The sequence below is a fragment of the Chanodichthys erythropterus genome, chromosome 18 (assembly GCF_024489055.1).
Source record: "Chanodichthys erythropterus isolate Z2021 chromosome 18, ASM2448905v1, whole genome shotgun sequence".
Taxonomy (NCBI): Eukaryota; Metazoa; Chordata; class Actinopteri; order Cypriniformes; family Xenocyprididae; genus Chanodichthys; species Chanodichthys erythropterus.
In genome coordinates this window covers 36,583,941-36,601,113 of record NC_090238.1, presented here as the reverse complement: position 1 = coordinate 36,601,113, position 17,173 = coordinate 36,583,941, and the positions used below count along the sequence as shown (strand labels likewise).

At 35.3% G+C, this 17,173-nt stretch overlaps 1 protein-coding gene across 1 annotated transcript; it reads left to right on the top strand.

Moving 5' to 3' along the window:
* Nucleotides 1-7,550: 7,550 nt before the first annotated feature.
* Nucleotides 7,551-16,524, top strand: LOC137006393 (protein TUNAR-like). Its single transcript, XM_067367105.1, has 2 exons — nt 7,551-7,562; nt 16,339-16,524. The coding sequence occupies exons 1-2, from the start codon at nt 7,551-7,553 to the stop codon at nt 16,522-16,524; spliced, it is 198 nt and encodes a 65-aa protein (XP_067223206.1).
* The last annotated feature ends 649 nt before the right edge of the window (nt 16,525-17,173 follow it).

The window sequence follows — 17,173 nt, the reverse complement described above, 5'->3', positions numbered from 1 at the left end:
CCACTGGAGAAATGTAAGGAAAACAGGAGATACATGGATATTTTGGGTTTTATTGTGGTATTATTGTGGACAGAAAAATTACTATTAACTTCACAATTTATGCTTAATTACAAGCTGTATATTTTTGCTTTTAAATCCTCTATTTTATTATATTTAATTGTTTGCAAACTGAGTGGTGACTGAAGTCTAAGGGCAAATAACCCAAAATATTTCTTTAAAAAAGGTATCAGTGCTATTTTAGCATTATTTACATTAATAATAATAATTATATTATTTATTAATATTTAGAATTGGCTTTTATTTTTATATTTTTCAGTATTTATAATTTAGTTTTAGTAATTTTGTTAAGTGTTTTTGACAGTTTTATTAGTTTACAGTAAATATTACTATTTAGCTTTATTTTTTTATTCAGCTTTAGTATTTTTTTAAGGTTTTTATCTAATATCTGGGTTAAAAAATTACAAAAAACACAACTAAATAAAAAAAAGAAAAAAGATTCTATAATAGTATCTCTTGCTACCACTTTGTATTGCAACTTTATTTCAGTTACTAATGTGAAAACTTAGTTCTCGTCAGTCTGTGAACACACATGCCAAACTTCCCATGAAAGCTCAGTGTAAATCACTCTAATGCATCACTTTCTATCTTCTACTACTGAGACTGGTACCAGCAGCACCCTCCTTTCTGCAGCCGGCTCAGGGACGCACATATGGCCGTGTCATGTTCAGCCCTAATGAGGATAAATTACATCAATGACAGACGTCTGTGAAGGGAACAGCCAACACCCCAGAACCCATGAAGAAAAGACATTATTCATCCAGATAAACAAATAAACTGATCCAAACCCCAGCTTGAAAAAAGTCTCACATCTGCTGCTTCATGCCTCATCTTGTTTAGGCCTCAATAATATTCCTGTAGCTCAGATGGAAGAGTATTTTATTTGCCACATGAAGGTCATGACTTTTATTCTTTTATTTTATTATATGAGCATTATTAATGCTCATGAATCTATATCTTAACTAGACTGCAAACTTCCTACTGGAGGAGATTAATTGACCTGACTTCAGCCACAGAACAATGTGATTTAAAACTTGACCTGGATTCATAAGCTACTGACTTCACTTAGAATTACAGACTTGTGAATAAAAAAAAAACTTAAATTAGAGCCAAGTCACGTCATGGCCGCCAAGCCTGACCCTTGTCATGTCATGGCCGCCACGCCAGAGTTTTCCAAGGAGATTTTTTTGGGGGGTATAATAATCCCGACCATGGAGGCTGGTCCTAAGCTGACTGTGGCCCACGCCCCAGCACTTCCTGTGCCAGTGGTCCAAAGGCCAAGGCCACAGCCCTTTCAGAGGTGGTGGCAACTGCCACAGCCCTTCCAGAAGCACTTGCACCTGCTGGTGAGAACTGTGCCTGCCCCGGCCTGCCATTGCTCCACGGTCCAGGTCCACCAATGCTCCGTTGTCCACTGCTCCATGACCCAGGCAAGCCATTGCTCTACGACCATCTGTTCCACAGTCCAGGTCCACCAACGCTCCTTGGTCCACTGTTGCAAGGCCCAAGCCTGCCATTGCACCACGACCCTTGTTCCACAGTACAGGTCCACCAACGCTCCAAGGTGTGACATGTTCTGATTGGTTGTTTTGGTCACGTGTCCTATGTTCTGATTGGTTCATTGTTTCATTGTGTTCAGGGATTCCTTGTTTGCCATTAGTCTCTCTGTATAAATAGCCCTCATGTTTCATTTTTTTCTTGTCTAGTATTGTCACCTGTACCCTGCTGTTGGTGAGTCTGTTATGTTCAAGTTTCTTCAAGCCAAGCCAAGCCAAGCCTTTGATTATGTTGTATCTTTTCACGTCGGGATTGTAAATAAACTGCACATGGGTTCTTCAACTCGCCTTCAGTGGACTGTATATACTGTATATAGCACTAAAACTACAAACTGGAACTAAACAACAAACTAAACTGAAATAAAAAAATAAAAATAAATTAAACCTAAATAGTAATATTTAAAAAGAAAAACTAATAATGACAAAACACATGACAAAATTAAACTGAAACTAAAATGAAAACTGAAAATATAAAGAGCTAATGTTGGACATTAATAAAAACTATAAAAGTAAAATAGCATGTGCATCTAATCATATAATAATTTATAGTTAAAACAGAATCATGTTTTAAAAGGCGCTTCCATTTTAAAATGCTTCAATTTCTTTTCCAAATGCTTGTTGTTGTTGTTGTTGTTGTTGTCAAAGGTCATGTGCCAATCAAAGTCTTTGCTATTTTGATCACTTGTGACATTTAATCATCCCCAAAACCATACTACAAAGAAAACTACAAAGGTAGATCCAGACTACATTAAATGAGTTCATTTGCAGGTGAGGATGAAATCTGGTGCTTTGTCGGGTGAATTACAGGCTGCTGAAAGCATGAAAACATTGACATTCAACTTCATGATTAAAAATAAAAAATGTTGGGTTGGCCATTGATGTAAAATCTGGAGCGAAACCAGTTGAGAATCACTGCATTAGAGGAAATTACTGTTCCAACTGTATCCGTTCTCCTGGTTAAAAGTGTTTCCAGTCAGGATATAGGTCTGAAACGTCTATGGTAGCTTTTTACGGCAGCATGGTCAGTGTTTTTATCTTTGGCTGAGTGAAAATTGTGCTGTACGTTGTGAATTGTGCTGTACATGGAAGAACACGAGTTCCCCCTCCTCTTCTCCTGAGCTGATGTTTAATGTCTGCAATGCCCTTTTCAACTTGGTCCGAAACACTTAGGATGAAAGGACTAATCGCATTGCTCTGGGCCATTTCAAGGTCCTGTTGTCTTTATTCTGCAAACACATGCAAACTTTTTTCCGCTGTGTGGGTCAATGCAGGCACAGGCAGGTGAGTCCCACTGTTCTGAGCTGCAGATGAAACCGCTGGAGAATTATGGGATTTTTTGAACAACATGGCAAGTTGCATGCATGGAATTCAGCTGACCTGCATTTCTAAATCAGTCCTGCATGATTAAGACAGCAAAATGAAGCAGGTTTGTTCAATAGCGCTCTCTCTGTTGACGGGAGTGAAATGATTGTTCTGTCTGATTAATTGTTATATACATGTAGCGGTGAAAGTGGCCGTTCAAAGTAAGTTCATCTCAGACAGGAGAGGACGGAGAGTAAGCAATAAAATTATGCTTGCTAGTGATTTTAGTCGGGCAAATGTTTCCTTTGTATTTTCATTTTTATTGCCGTCTATTCCATTAACATCTCATGTTGTCCATTTAAAAATGTTGGAAGTACAATTTGTGTAATGCATAAATCTGATCACATCAGGGATCAGTAAGCCTGGACTATGAAGTTATCTCATTTGTATTAACGTTATGGAGCAGAAGCCTGACTTTGATTGGCTGTACAATTCAAAATAAATCTTATTTAAGCAGCTCTACGGTTTCTGTTTTTTATTAGAGCAAGAAATTTAGCCTATTCTAAGATTTTTGACTAATTAAAACATGGCAAAGAGGTGCACATAAATAATGGGTATTTGCAAACAATATGCAAGTTTTGTTACTTTATCCATTGGATGTATCAACATTTTACTGCAACTACATGCATCTAAAGCATTTGTATGTACAACTGCAAAGCAATATATATTAGTCAAAATCTACTAAGGGGTAATTAAATGTAAAAAAAAAAATATATATATTAAAAGTATAATAAATAAATATAATACAAATATATTATCTATTATTGGAGCATTAAACACCATTTTATCAAATTTTGAGAAAATCAAACTACATTTTATAAAAATCACTTGTCAAGTTCCTGAATCTATGCTTATGAGAATCACTTATGGATTATGGATTATGTATTATGTACGTTATTGTCTCTGACAGACAGCATGTTGAAGCCACTTAGGCCGCCATTTACTCCTTTTTTGGAAAGCTATGACGTAGTCAAAACATCCGGTATGTGGGTTTTCCAGGAAATGCGTGAAGTCACTCTGCTTCTCATAAATACTACAGTGTATGTGCACATTATTTTTTGACAGACATCGATGTAGTGATATTCAAATGATGAATCGTACACTCTAAAAAATGCTGGGTTAAAAGCAACCCATGTTGGGTTGAAAATGGACAAACCCAGCAATTGGGTTTTGGTTTTAACTCATGATTGGGTTATTTTAACCCAACAGTTGGGTTAAATGTTTTCCCAACCTGCTGGGTAGTTTTATTTAACTCAACTATTGTTTAAAAATGACTGTATTGCTTGCTTAAAATGAACCCAAAATATGCTGGAAATGAACATTTATTAATATGTTTAACAAATGGACATTTATTAACATGTTTAACAAATGAACATTTATACATTTTTATTGAATAATAATTAAACAATAACATTTATTAAATTTCTTATTAATGTTCACCATTTGATTATTGTTGCCTCCATGTAATTATGTCTGATTTTTAATTTCCAACCTATTTTGGGTTCATTTTAAGCCACAAATATAGTAATTTATAGTAATTTTTAAACAATAGTTGGGTTAAATAAAACTGCCCAGCATGTTGGGCAAACATTTAACCCAACCGCTGGGTGAAAACAACCCAATCACTGAGTATGTCCATTTTCGATGCAAGGTTGTAAAACTTGTAATAACTATTAATAAGAATTGCATTTGTGGAGTTGAATTTAAAAATTGTGAAACAAACATCAATCAGTTGATACTTTAAAAAGCCTAAATTGGATATGCCAAATGTTCTGCTTCAAGAAACCAAGGCTAGCAATGAATCTGCTCCTTTAATGAGAACTGACAGAGACACTTGATTATGATAAGTTCATCTCCGTTTTTAACCAGAAGTCCCGTTCTCTCAGACTAATATTGCAGGAGGACATGTAAAGGCAAGTACAAACATTTTTGCAATGTCAACTTTATTGTATTAGTTACAAGAGATTCAGCTTGATTTTTTTTAAGTCAGTTGTAATATAATTTAAGTTGAAATGACTTATTGATTATGCTTTATTTAAAGCGGAACTCAGTAAGATTTGTGAAGCTCCCCCTACGGGTTCCTTCAGTGAATCACACTGTCGTAAATACTCTAAGCGCAGCTCTGGATTACAACGATTACAACGCTCACCAGCGCAGTAGTTTTGCAAATACAGTACAAGAAATCTCGATGGAGGTGGGTAATTTTCAAAATAGTCTTATAAAGTCATAATATATACATTGTTTTTGAATTACCGTAAAGAATTTTGTCACTCTTGCATGAATGTAAACACGAGGCGAGATTGTGTCGTATCGGCGCAGCTCAATTTGCAAGTGCTGTTTTCTGTCGTAGACGTGCCAGAGGGGGTTGGTGCACGCCTCAAACACACCACTACAAGTCAATTAAACTAGAAAACTATTTATGAAGGTAAAAAAGTTACTTAGTTCTGCTTTAAAGGGTTAGTTCACCCAAAAATGAAAATTCTGTCATTAATTACTCACCCTCATGCTGTTCCACACCCGTAAGACCTTCATTTATCTTCAGAACACAAATTAAGATATTTTAGTTGAAATCCGATGGCTTTGTGACGCCTCCATAGGGAGCAATGGACACTTCCTCTCTCAAGATCCATAAAGGTACTAAAAACATATTTAAATCCGTTCATGTGAGTACAGTGGTTCAATATTAATATTATAAAGCAACGAGGATATTTTTGGAGCGCCAAAAAAACTAAATAACAACATATTTAGTGATGGCCGATTTCAAAACACTGCTTCAGGAAGCTTCGGAGCATTATGAATCAGCATGACGAATCATGATTCGGATGATTTCAAACTGCTGAAATCATGTGACTTTGGCGCTCCGAACAGCTGATTCATAACACTCCGAAGCTTCCTGAAGCAGTGTTTTGAAATCGGCCATCATTAAATAAGTCATTATTTTGTTTTTTTGGCGCTCCAAAAATATTCTTGTCGCTTTATAATATTAGTATTGAACCACTGTACTCACATGAGTTTGGGTGAACTAACCCTTTAAAGCAGCAACAGAACTTAAGTTAAGTTCAAATAAGTAGGATTTATTTACAATGTAGTTTTTATTGGTTGTTGTTTGCTATTTTGAAACTTTGAACTTTAAACTGTGCTGCATTATATTTTTTTCTTGATAATTTTCCATGCAGTTTTCATACTCTATGCTTTTCCCAGCCTGTTTTATGAAGGCCCATAGCCTTGCCCCTGGCTCGAAATGCTTTTAGCACAGTTCATTATACTTTTTTTTATGTTTATTTTGTGGCTTAAATTACATGTTACTTAGAGACTGACATGTTTGGCTTGCCATGTATACAGAAATGTTACAAATGTTATATAATATTTGTTAACTGTACTGGTGTGTCCATGCTTTAAATAAAGTGTTTCCACAGAGAGCAGAGGATGTTGGGTAAGAGACTGTAACGGGTTTGTGTCAGGTTTCAGGTTCACGCCTCAATCTCTCCCCCACGCGCACCTCTGGTAGCGGCAGGCAGTGTTGACAGCTCGCAGCAGACTGAGGGAGTATTAAAAGCAAAGAAATTCAGGACCGATGGAGACCCTCCCCCTCATAAAGTCCACTGTCATAAACGCTTCTTGTCGTCAGGCGTTGTGTGGCGGTCCTGAGACGGTTGCCAGGCAACCTGCTCTACATTGATATGCGAGTTGGAGGGAATCAGGGGAAGCCTTCTGCCTCTGGAGCATCGGTGTTGGGCGGTGCGACTCCCACCAAATACAAGAGCCCTTGTCTCTCTAATAACACTCGCACAGCCAGGCGCTCAAGGCGGCACATCTCAAAAGCTGGAATCCTCTCTCACTTTTCCTCAAATTGCACTCGAAGGCACTTAATGTCCTAGTTTTTCTATCAGGTTTCAACCACGGAAATGCAGAATGAGGCCAGCAACTCTATGAACACCTGAACAAAGCTGAAGTTTAAAGGTGCGGTCACATTTACCGTTGTTCTGTGAATTTTTGGAATCAACACGATCAGATTTTACCACGCAAATTTTGTGTTTGATCACGTGGATTTGCTGAATTGACCAAAAGAAAGCTGCTTGAAAGTGACTTTTTTGTGTGTGAGCTGTGCTTCATACATACACTACATTATCGACAAAATAGAAAACACCCTTTTTACCCCATGAAATTTCACTAATGTGACCGAACCTTAAGACTGAGAATTTGGGTCCAAGACAGGCGAGAAAAGAGCTCATGAAGTTTGGCTAATTAAAGACGGAGATAAAAACTTTGCACGTGATTAAACCACCCTCTCTCATCTGTTCACCTTTGGCTCACGAACGAAAGAGCGAGCGCACTTGAGCAGAGGAGAGAGAGCTCATGACAGGTCAACTCGGGGAGAAGTGAAATGAAACTGGGGAGGAAAACACTGGAGCGCCGTCAGAAGCAACACACGAAAGCTCAGCCACTCTCCGTGATTCGGGATCTCCCTCCGAGCTAAAGGATGAGGGGATACGACTTCTCTCTGAGCTGCCAGGGATGTCTGTATGCCTCGGAAAGACGCTCCCGCTCAGCATGTCTGATGCTATGTTCTTCCTGATGCTGTGCAAGGTAAGATGATTCCCATCTGTTAGGATCGTCTGCCGGAGGCGTTTGATGGTGAGGAACAAAAGGAGAAATTAATTGTGAAAATTCATGCATACAGTTGTGCATTAAATACTGTAAAACAAGAGTGAAGAAAATATTAATGTTAATATTGCAAAAGTGATGGATTTACTCATTTAAATGACAATAAAGTTACTGGAACTTTTGATGAATTTTTGTGCAATGTACGATTTATTCATTTTGTGATTACTGCACTGTAAATATCTGATCAATTGGTCATGACAACATGTTTTTCCATTACTTTAACTCATTTAACCAATTGCAACTTCATTTATTAACTCGAATATAATTTAAATGAACTAAATTTAATTATACTTCAAAATTTTAAGGCAGCAACTGCACTTAAGTTTTTAAGTTTATTTAGGTGGGATTGCACTGATTATGATACACTGGAAGTGTTTAGTTTGAAAGCTAATGTTAATTCTTATCTATTCTAAAGTATAAGTTGTAAATGATGTTCATAAAGGGCGTATTTGAGACCAAATGTGTGTTGGGAGAAAGTTCTGGTGCTTTCGGCAGCATTATAGGCTTTAGATAGAAATCAGTACAGTATAAGACGCCTCACAGGCAAATCTCAAACAAAGCTTGAGGACAGTTTTCATCTGACATGTATTTGCTCAGGAGTGTGTGTTTGTGTGTGTTTGTGTTTGTATTGGGGGCTGTTTGTTTGTAGACATTTTAAATCAATGCCTACAGCAACACTGTCAGAACAGGTTAATGTCTTCAAATATTTCATATGCCTGAAATAACTTGAGTGGGAAAAGGTTTGACCATTCACTTATCCAGAGAGGTTCATGATTTCTGCTTAGGTGTAGCAGGAATGACATTTTGTTTGATTGGTCAACATCTGCGTATAAATATGGAGTTGCACTTAATATTGTGCGTCGGGCTCAAACCCTTGTGCCTTTCTACTACATATTGAATGTGGATGCATGGATTTGCTTCCATTCAGAAACACAAGCATCATGTAAATGACAAATGACATCCAGTTTCAGTTAGTCTCATAGGAGATTCAGGTCTGGATTTTGTCATCATTGCATTAAAAGCCCCAGAAAGCCTGTTCATTATAATAGTGTATATATTTTTGTCATGCAAATGCAGTCAGGCAGCAAAATATTTCAATTTGTCTTCTGTCAGGCTGCTCTTGCAACTTGGTTGCATCAAGTCTGGTTATGTTGGTTCTCGGCAGAAAATATAATGTTTACTAATGCCAAGGAATGGGAGAAATGCAAATACATTCAGAGTACCTGAAATGTGAATATTTATGCGTTTAATAACGTTGACTGCACACTATAACTAGCATGCAACCTGTTTTAATAATAGCCTAATTGTCTATCTGTAAATCTGCTCTGCTTTTTTTTTTCCCCAGCAAAACCTAACAGTTGTGGCATTAAATGCTGTAAAACACAAGTGAATAAAATATTAATATTGCAAAAGTGATATTAAAGGAATAGTTCACCCAAGAGTGAAAATAATTTACTCACCATCATCGCAAACCTGCACTATGAACCTGAATAAGTTGGCAAAACCCCAAAAATTGAGGCAATCAGTTAAATCAAAATTTTTAAGTTAATAATTTCAAAGTTTAAGACATTTACATTTTAATTGTGAAATATTTGAGTAAATTAATTTTACATTTTAATTTCATAAATTTTACATTTTACAATAATAAATACATTTAACTTAAAATTGTCATGTAATCTCAATGATAAAAATCTTGTTTTTATTAGTGTAAACTTAGCTAGCTATAACTAATACAGAAAATGCTAACTTGCTAACATTTTAGCAATAGCATAGTATAACACTTGCTCTTCTCAAACCAAGCCACATGTACCACTTGTCACCATAATGGTAACTCTCCAAAAACCCATATTTACAGAAACTAGCATAAGACATTAATCACTACTTATCTCCCACTTAACATTAATCTTGCACACAAAAAAAACATTATATAACACTTAATTTTAGCATTTACTCTCCCTTTCGAGTGCCATGGGCAAAGCATGCTGGGAAACAGAAATCCCAGCCCAGTTTCAGTTAAACGTAAGTTTGTCTAAATTAAAAGAAATTAGTTCATAAAACTTAAAGCAATGAAACAAATAATATATCAGTTCTGTGAACTCAAACCAATTAATTATTTGAAGCGTTAGGTTTTATAGTGTGTATGACATTCTCTCTTCTGTGAAACACAAAAGAGGATATTTTGAAAAATTTATTTTTTTTCCCTTTTATCCATGCAATGAAAGTAAAAGATGTGGAATGACATGATGGTGAGTAAATGATTACATAATTCTCCGATTGTTTGAACTGTCCATTTAAAGACATTTGCTCTGATGTCATTTACAGTATATACCAGTCTAGTCTTAAATTTCACTTTAGACTAAGAAAACAGGCTAAGAAATATTGATCATCAATAGCGTGTAGAAATGCTCTGTAGAATGAGAATGTCATGGGGAAAGAACTTCACTCAAGTTATTTCTGAAACACTACAAAAACAAAAATCTAAGACACACAAGAGCACTTCTCTCAGATGCTGAAACGAAACACTTTGAACGTTTTAGTGATGTTCAGAGCACATGAATATTAAAAGAGGCAAGCATTTGAGGCCTTTTATGATTGGCTTTTTGTTGCGAAACAACTCACGGTAACGTTTGAGCACCGCATTCATTTCACAGACAGCGTCATTCGGGGTTTACAACACATGAAGTGTAGCGTGAAACAACACCCTTTTGATTTTCTAAATGCATAATCACATTTTTTGAGCTTTTTTGCAACATCTGTCACCACCATTTGAATTGGCAACCCTAAAACAAAGACCATTTGCATTCATACTCAAATTGTGCTGGGCATTATTTGTACGTTTTTATTAAAGGATATTTCCAGAGAACCTCATGACCAATGTTCCTGGACTAATGTCACATCGCTTGGCTGAATCACTGTGGTGTTGTCCCAGCTGGCCAGTTGGTAAAGTGGTTTTGGACGATCTCCACTTTGTTTCTGAGCTCAGCACAGCTGCTCTCTCTAGTGAAGCTGTTTCCAGCCTCATATTTTGGCACGTCTGACACTCGAAGCCTTCCCGAAACATGTCTTCTATCAGCGAGGAGCAGTTGTCTTCATGCATGAGAGCACATCTAGTGTACAATAAGAGGGTTGGGTTTGAGGAAAGCCCTGTTTATGACACTATGACCAGACACACCCTATAGATCACAGACAGACACACATCACTGAAAGAAAAAGATTCATTTGCTGATGATAGCAAGTGCACTTAAATAATGCAGTGCCTTTTATTTAAAAACTAGACATTAGTCTTGTAAATGTACATTATATATGTGTTTGTGTATATATGCACTACCATTCGAAAGTTTGGGATCAGTAAGATCATTACATTAAGTCTCTTCTGCTCACCAAGGCTGCATTTGTTTAATCAAAAATACAGTAAAAGCAGTGAAATATATTTGTAATGAAATGTAATGTATACATATTTTGAAATGCAATTTATTCCAGTGATCAAAGCTGAATTTTCAGCATCATTTCTCCAGTCTTCAGTGTCACATGATCCTTCAGAAATCATTTTAATATTATGATTTGCTGCTTAAGAAACATTTCTGATTAATATCAATGTTGAAAACATTCTTTGATGAATAGAAAGTAAAAAGCTTTTATTTGAAATAGAAACTTTTGTAACATTATAAATGCCTTTACTGTCATTTTTGATCAGTTTAATGCATCCTTGCTGAATAAAAAGTATTTATTTATTTAAACAAAAATTAGAAAGACCATTCAGAGACTCTTTTCATGCAGCGCTGAATCATTTTTCTTTCAATGTCACTGTGAAACTAAAACAGATTTCCTTTAATTTGTGATAAAAGGCCCTTTTAGAGATAACACAATAGTGCTGCAGGGATGACACATTTTTATAGGCCAAAAACCTGAAATGAGTTGCATTTTAGCACATCCGGTTCCATCATCCCAAAGTCAATGGGTTTTTTGAATGGGATTTTGGCTAAATGGCTGAAATAAGGTCTGTGGTGAACACAAGCTCAAAATACTTTCACATTTTATTCTACTATATGAAATACATCACCCCATTCATGATTTTTTTAAAGCTGTTATGCATCTTGAAAAAGGTGATTGTTCACCGCCTGTGTGTTGCTAAATGGGACTACAGAGGCTGTCGGTGACATTAAACGCCATCATGCATAACAGGTAAACTCTTTTACAGCATAGTGTGCTTATAATCACTTTCTCAAAAACTTTCAGGGGAAAGTGAAAGAGTTGTCGGAAGCTTAGTGGTGGTGGACAAAACGTGTAAGTATCACAAACTTTTGTTGATCAAAGCTTATTTTTTGTGAACCAGTTTGATGTTAAATTCTGGGCTGGCCTACAAATGTACGTCATCACTGCACCACTCTATAGGATTCTAGAAATTCTAGGAAAGACCTTTCCGGATTAAACTGCAATTCCAACAGGATGTTTTGACTCTAGGGCATCTATTGTGTCTTTCACTTTCCAAAATTCATGACAAAAGGACTGGCACATTGTTGTCCAACCCGTGTGGACCGACTGAATGCCAAACCACATGAATGACTGCATTCATCATGAATCTGGACCGTGAACGAGTCTCAAGGGATCCCAAAATCACATCATCCCGCAGTATAGCATGTCAATCTGCCATCAGACTTCTGGAAAGCTGTTGGCGCAGGATTTATTAGACAAGAGAAATGTCTGTTTCTTCAATCTGTTTCACCTCCCAGGGGTTGGTTTTTATTACAAATAACAGATTTAAACTTCATTTATTTGTATTTTTTGTTCTTTCTTAATATTTGTTATATGAAGGTCACATTGAAAATGTCTTGTCATGCCTTCATCATGCCTTCTGGATTTTAAGTATAGATGTTTTTATCATTAAATCTTCATTTTTTTTTTATCATTAAATCTTCATTTTTTATCATTAAATCTTCATTTTTTATCATTAAATCTTCATTTTTTTATCATTAAATCTTCATTTTATAATTTTATCATAACATTTTTTATCTAATTACATGATGTGACAATCACACATCAAATTTGGCTAAGAAATTACCCCCTAAGAGTGTTAGGTCTTTAAGTCATTATTGTGTTAAATGAGAAAAGCATCAAATAGACATTACAAAAAGCAACTTTAGAAAGAAATATTTTATTTGATTCATCAAAGAATGTATTACATATACAATTTTAGGCCAGATATATTTTCAGAAGCTGCATCTGAATTGGTATGTAGATATATTTAAAGACCAGAACAATTTGTCTAAATGAGTAAGTCACTGGTCCCTATCATAAACCTCACGCAATGAGAAGCCAAATGTGACGCAAGTGTTTTTTGCTAGTTTCAGCCCGATGCAGTAATCATTTTCACGTCCAGCGCCCACTTTGTTTAAATAGCAAATGCACTCGCGCCCATCTGTTCACCCATGGGCGTACTGGTCTGAAAACGAGGTGTGTTCAGGCACATTGTTGGCATGTTGCTATTCTGAGGCAACTGAAAACGACTGCGCCATTGAGCAAGTGAAACCTGGTCTAAAGTCAATGGCGCAGTATTTTTTTGTTATTTAAATGGCACATTAGTAATATGTGCCTATTGGTGGGTGCACAGCTAATTATTTGACCGATCGTGGCAATACACACATGTATTTAAACTGACTCGTCAGGTTGAGGGTGTCTATATTCCACCATGTAAATAGCAATCTGCCATGGTACAAGCGCACCTGGCTTTTAAAGGGAATGGGAGATGAGACTCTGATTGGTTTATTGCATGTTATGCCCAGAGCACACCCATGACTCAATAAGAGACTAGGCACAAGCCTTTTGGACCATGCATCTGGAGAACCGACCATTTTTTCCATTGTTAAACTGGCAAAAGTGGATTTGGACACGGCCTAAGAGCACCTGCGCCATGAGCTTCAGACCGTTAAAATAAAGCCCACTGAGTCATTCATTCATTTGATTCGTTCAAATGGCAGATTCATCCAGGAATGAAGTAAATGGTTCTCTTTATGAATGGGCCATTGAATCATTGGTTCACTCGACAGATTCGCTCAAAATGCAGATTCATTCAGAAACTAAATGCACAACAGTTCTTCTCTTGCTTTATAGGTAATATTTTCATTGGCAAAATCAAGCAAAAACAGACAATATTGTGTCTAAAATATAAGACAATATTAACTTTGTATTGATTTTCTATAAAATGTTTGTACTATAAGGGTTAAAAACAGCACTCGTGTGATATTGCACTCGTTACTTGTTTATGATATAACTATTTCATATAAATATGAGACAAGAACTTTTTTGAAAACAAAGCATTTTTGCCCTGATCACTTGAATTTTAGGGACATTCTAACTGTATCTAAACTGACATTGAGTTGTTGCCCTGTGTATGTTTGTCACCATTCAACTGTATGAAATGTAAGATGAACTACGGCGGTCTGGGGCGGGTGCGTTAAATTAATTTTATGCATAGTTTTTCCATAACTAATAATGTATTAAATTGACAGCCCTACATTTTACTCTTGTCCCAAATCCAGAAATATTGAAAATATTTTAAAAAAAAAAATTCATATAAACAAAGAGTGAAACAATCCTAAACTCTTCCAGCATTTATTTATGCATGTATTGTCTACTCTACTATTAGACAAATGAATGACAACAGGACCAAATGTGCCCATAGTTTAGTTTTTTGAGCTGCGCCATTATATTATATATATATATATATATATATATATATATATATATATATATATATATATATATATATATATATATATATATATATATATATATATATAGGGTACAGTCCAAAAGTTTGGAACCACTAAGATTTTTAATGATTTTAAAAGAAGTTTCGTCTGCTCACCAAGGCTACATTTATTTAATTAAAAATACAGTAAAAAAACAGTAATATTGTGAAATATTATTACAATTTAAAATAACTGTTTTCTATTTGAATATATTTCACCAAGTAATTTATTCCTGTGATGCAAAGCTGAATTTTCAGCATCATTACTCCAGTCTTCAGTGTCACATGATCCTTCAGAAATCATTCTAATATGCTGATTTGCTGCTCAAGAAACATTTAATGTGTACAATTATACAAAATATTTTCAGGATTATTTGATGAATAGAAAGTTCAAAAGAACAGTGTTTATCTGAAATCTTATCTTTTGTAACATTATAAATGTAACATTATATACTGCCACTTTTGATTGATTTAATGCATCCTTGCTGAATAAAAGTATTCATTTCTTTAATTTCTTTTCAAAAAAATTAAAGTAAAAATTCTTACTGACCCCAAACTTTTGAACGGTAGTGTATAATGCTACAGAAGCTTTGTATTCAGATAAATGCTGTTCTTTTGAACTTTCTATTCATCAAGGAATCCTGAAAAAATAAAAAGTACACAACTGTTTTCAACATTGAAAATAATCATAAATGTTTCTTGAGCAGCAAATCAGCATATTAGAATGATTTCTGGAGGATCATGTGACACTGAAGACTGGAGTAATGATGCTGAAAATTCAGCTTTGATCAAAGGAATAAATTACTTTGTCAAATATATTTAAATAGTACACAGTTATTTTAAATTGTAATAATATTTCACAATATTACTGTTTTTTACTGTATTTTTAATTAAATAAATGTAGCCTTGGTGAGCAGACGAAACTTCTTTTAAAAACATTAAAAATCTTAGTGGTTCCAAACTTTTAGACTGTACTGTATATAATATATATATATATATATATATATATATATATATATATATATATATATATATATATATATATATATATATATATATATATATATATTTTTTTTTTTTTTTTTTTTTTTTTTTTTGCCTCCAAAAGACTGCACACAACTCCAGCAAATTAAAGTACAAAACTAGTTCACTGTCCTTGTAATATTTGTAGCATTTATCCATTAATTATTCCAAAGCATAAATAGGGACAGCAGTGCTAAATACATGTGCAAACAACATATTTTTCCTGAGTTCAAGCACATTTTTCAACGGCTGATTATGTTTTATTCAGGGGACGATAGAAATGAATATATTTTTGATGAAAAATCTCTTTCATGCCCCTTAATAAATCATTACTCTGTAAAAGCCTTCGGAAAACCAGTGCAACTGAGCAGAGAAATGCTGCAGTGACCACTACGTTTATATACAACAAATTATATTTTATTAATAATTTGAATATTTTTATTTAAAATAAACATATAAATGATTATCTTGGTATTCTTTGAAATACATTATGGCTTTAAATAAATACTATAGTATATAAATATGGTAATCATTCAGCACCATGTTATATATAAAAGTACAATGGCATTAACGAGACCATCATTATACCATAGTACAACCACAGTATGTGGTTGTTTTATTTGATTACTACACAGAAAACCTTTAGATTACTCACTCTAGTAAATTTCACAAATAATACAATAACACTTAATTAAATGTGACATTTTGAAGTAGAATGACTACTGAAGATTGATGAAGATTTTTTCTTTTAAAATGTACTTCAATAATCTTTATTCCTACAAATACAGTAGATTGCTTTTTATGATTGTGTGTTCATGTTTACAAATCACGGTTTATTCCGTTACTAACATCCCAAATCAGTTTGTTAAAGTCTTAATGAAGATTTTCACTGTCTAAATATCAACTGATTTGTGTGTGTTTTCCCAGATTGGTGTGAGAGGAAAACTGCAGACTTCTCCAAGGAAAATGGTAAACACTGCTCTAAGTGATGAGGAAAAGGGAATTCAAGACAAGGAAAGCAAGGAAGAATCCATTCTGGCCATGCTGGGTATCATTGGGACGATCCTCAACCTAGTAGTCATCATCTTTGTGTATATCTACACAACACTGTAAGATCATACAGAACATACAGTCACTTTCCCTCGAGACTCTGGAATTCTGAACTTCGCGATGATTGGCGGCGAGATTCTGGCACGGAAAAAACAGGCCATTCCACCGGGGAACACTGGAAATGTGTGCTCGTATAGACACCGCTGCGGTGGAGTTCACTCGCACATCCAGAGGGAAACATGGAGAACAGATTCCCTTCAAACACAGACGATACCATCCGGAACGTCATAACCTGTAAATATGCACGCTATTTCCATATTTCCGGCCATTTCCGGCAGCCCGATCCAGCGAAACAGGACTGTTTCTTTGCATGGCTCAGTCGGTAGGACGTTCTCATTCAGATTAGCTGTTTTTGATAGTATACTTACAGTGGGATTTCTTACACCACTGATTCAACGAGAGTCAATCGTCTGCAGGCAACAGTATTCTACGTTTCAGGTTTATTCTTACTGTATTTAAAATGTTGCTGTTTACAATAAATAGCTAATAGTATTGAAATAGATCTGAATTTTGTCATCAGTGCTGCCATGAAGGCATTTTAATACACCCTTGAGAAATACACAATCATTTATAATAATGACATTCTGTAGTTTGGCTGTAAAACGTGTCATTTGGACGTTTCAGGCTAGTTTGAACCAGTTTTGAGGTGCAG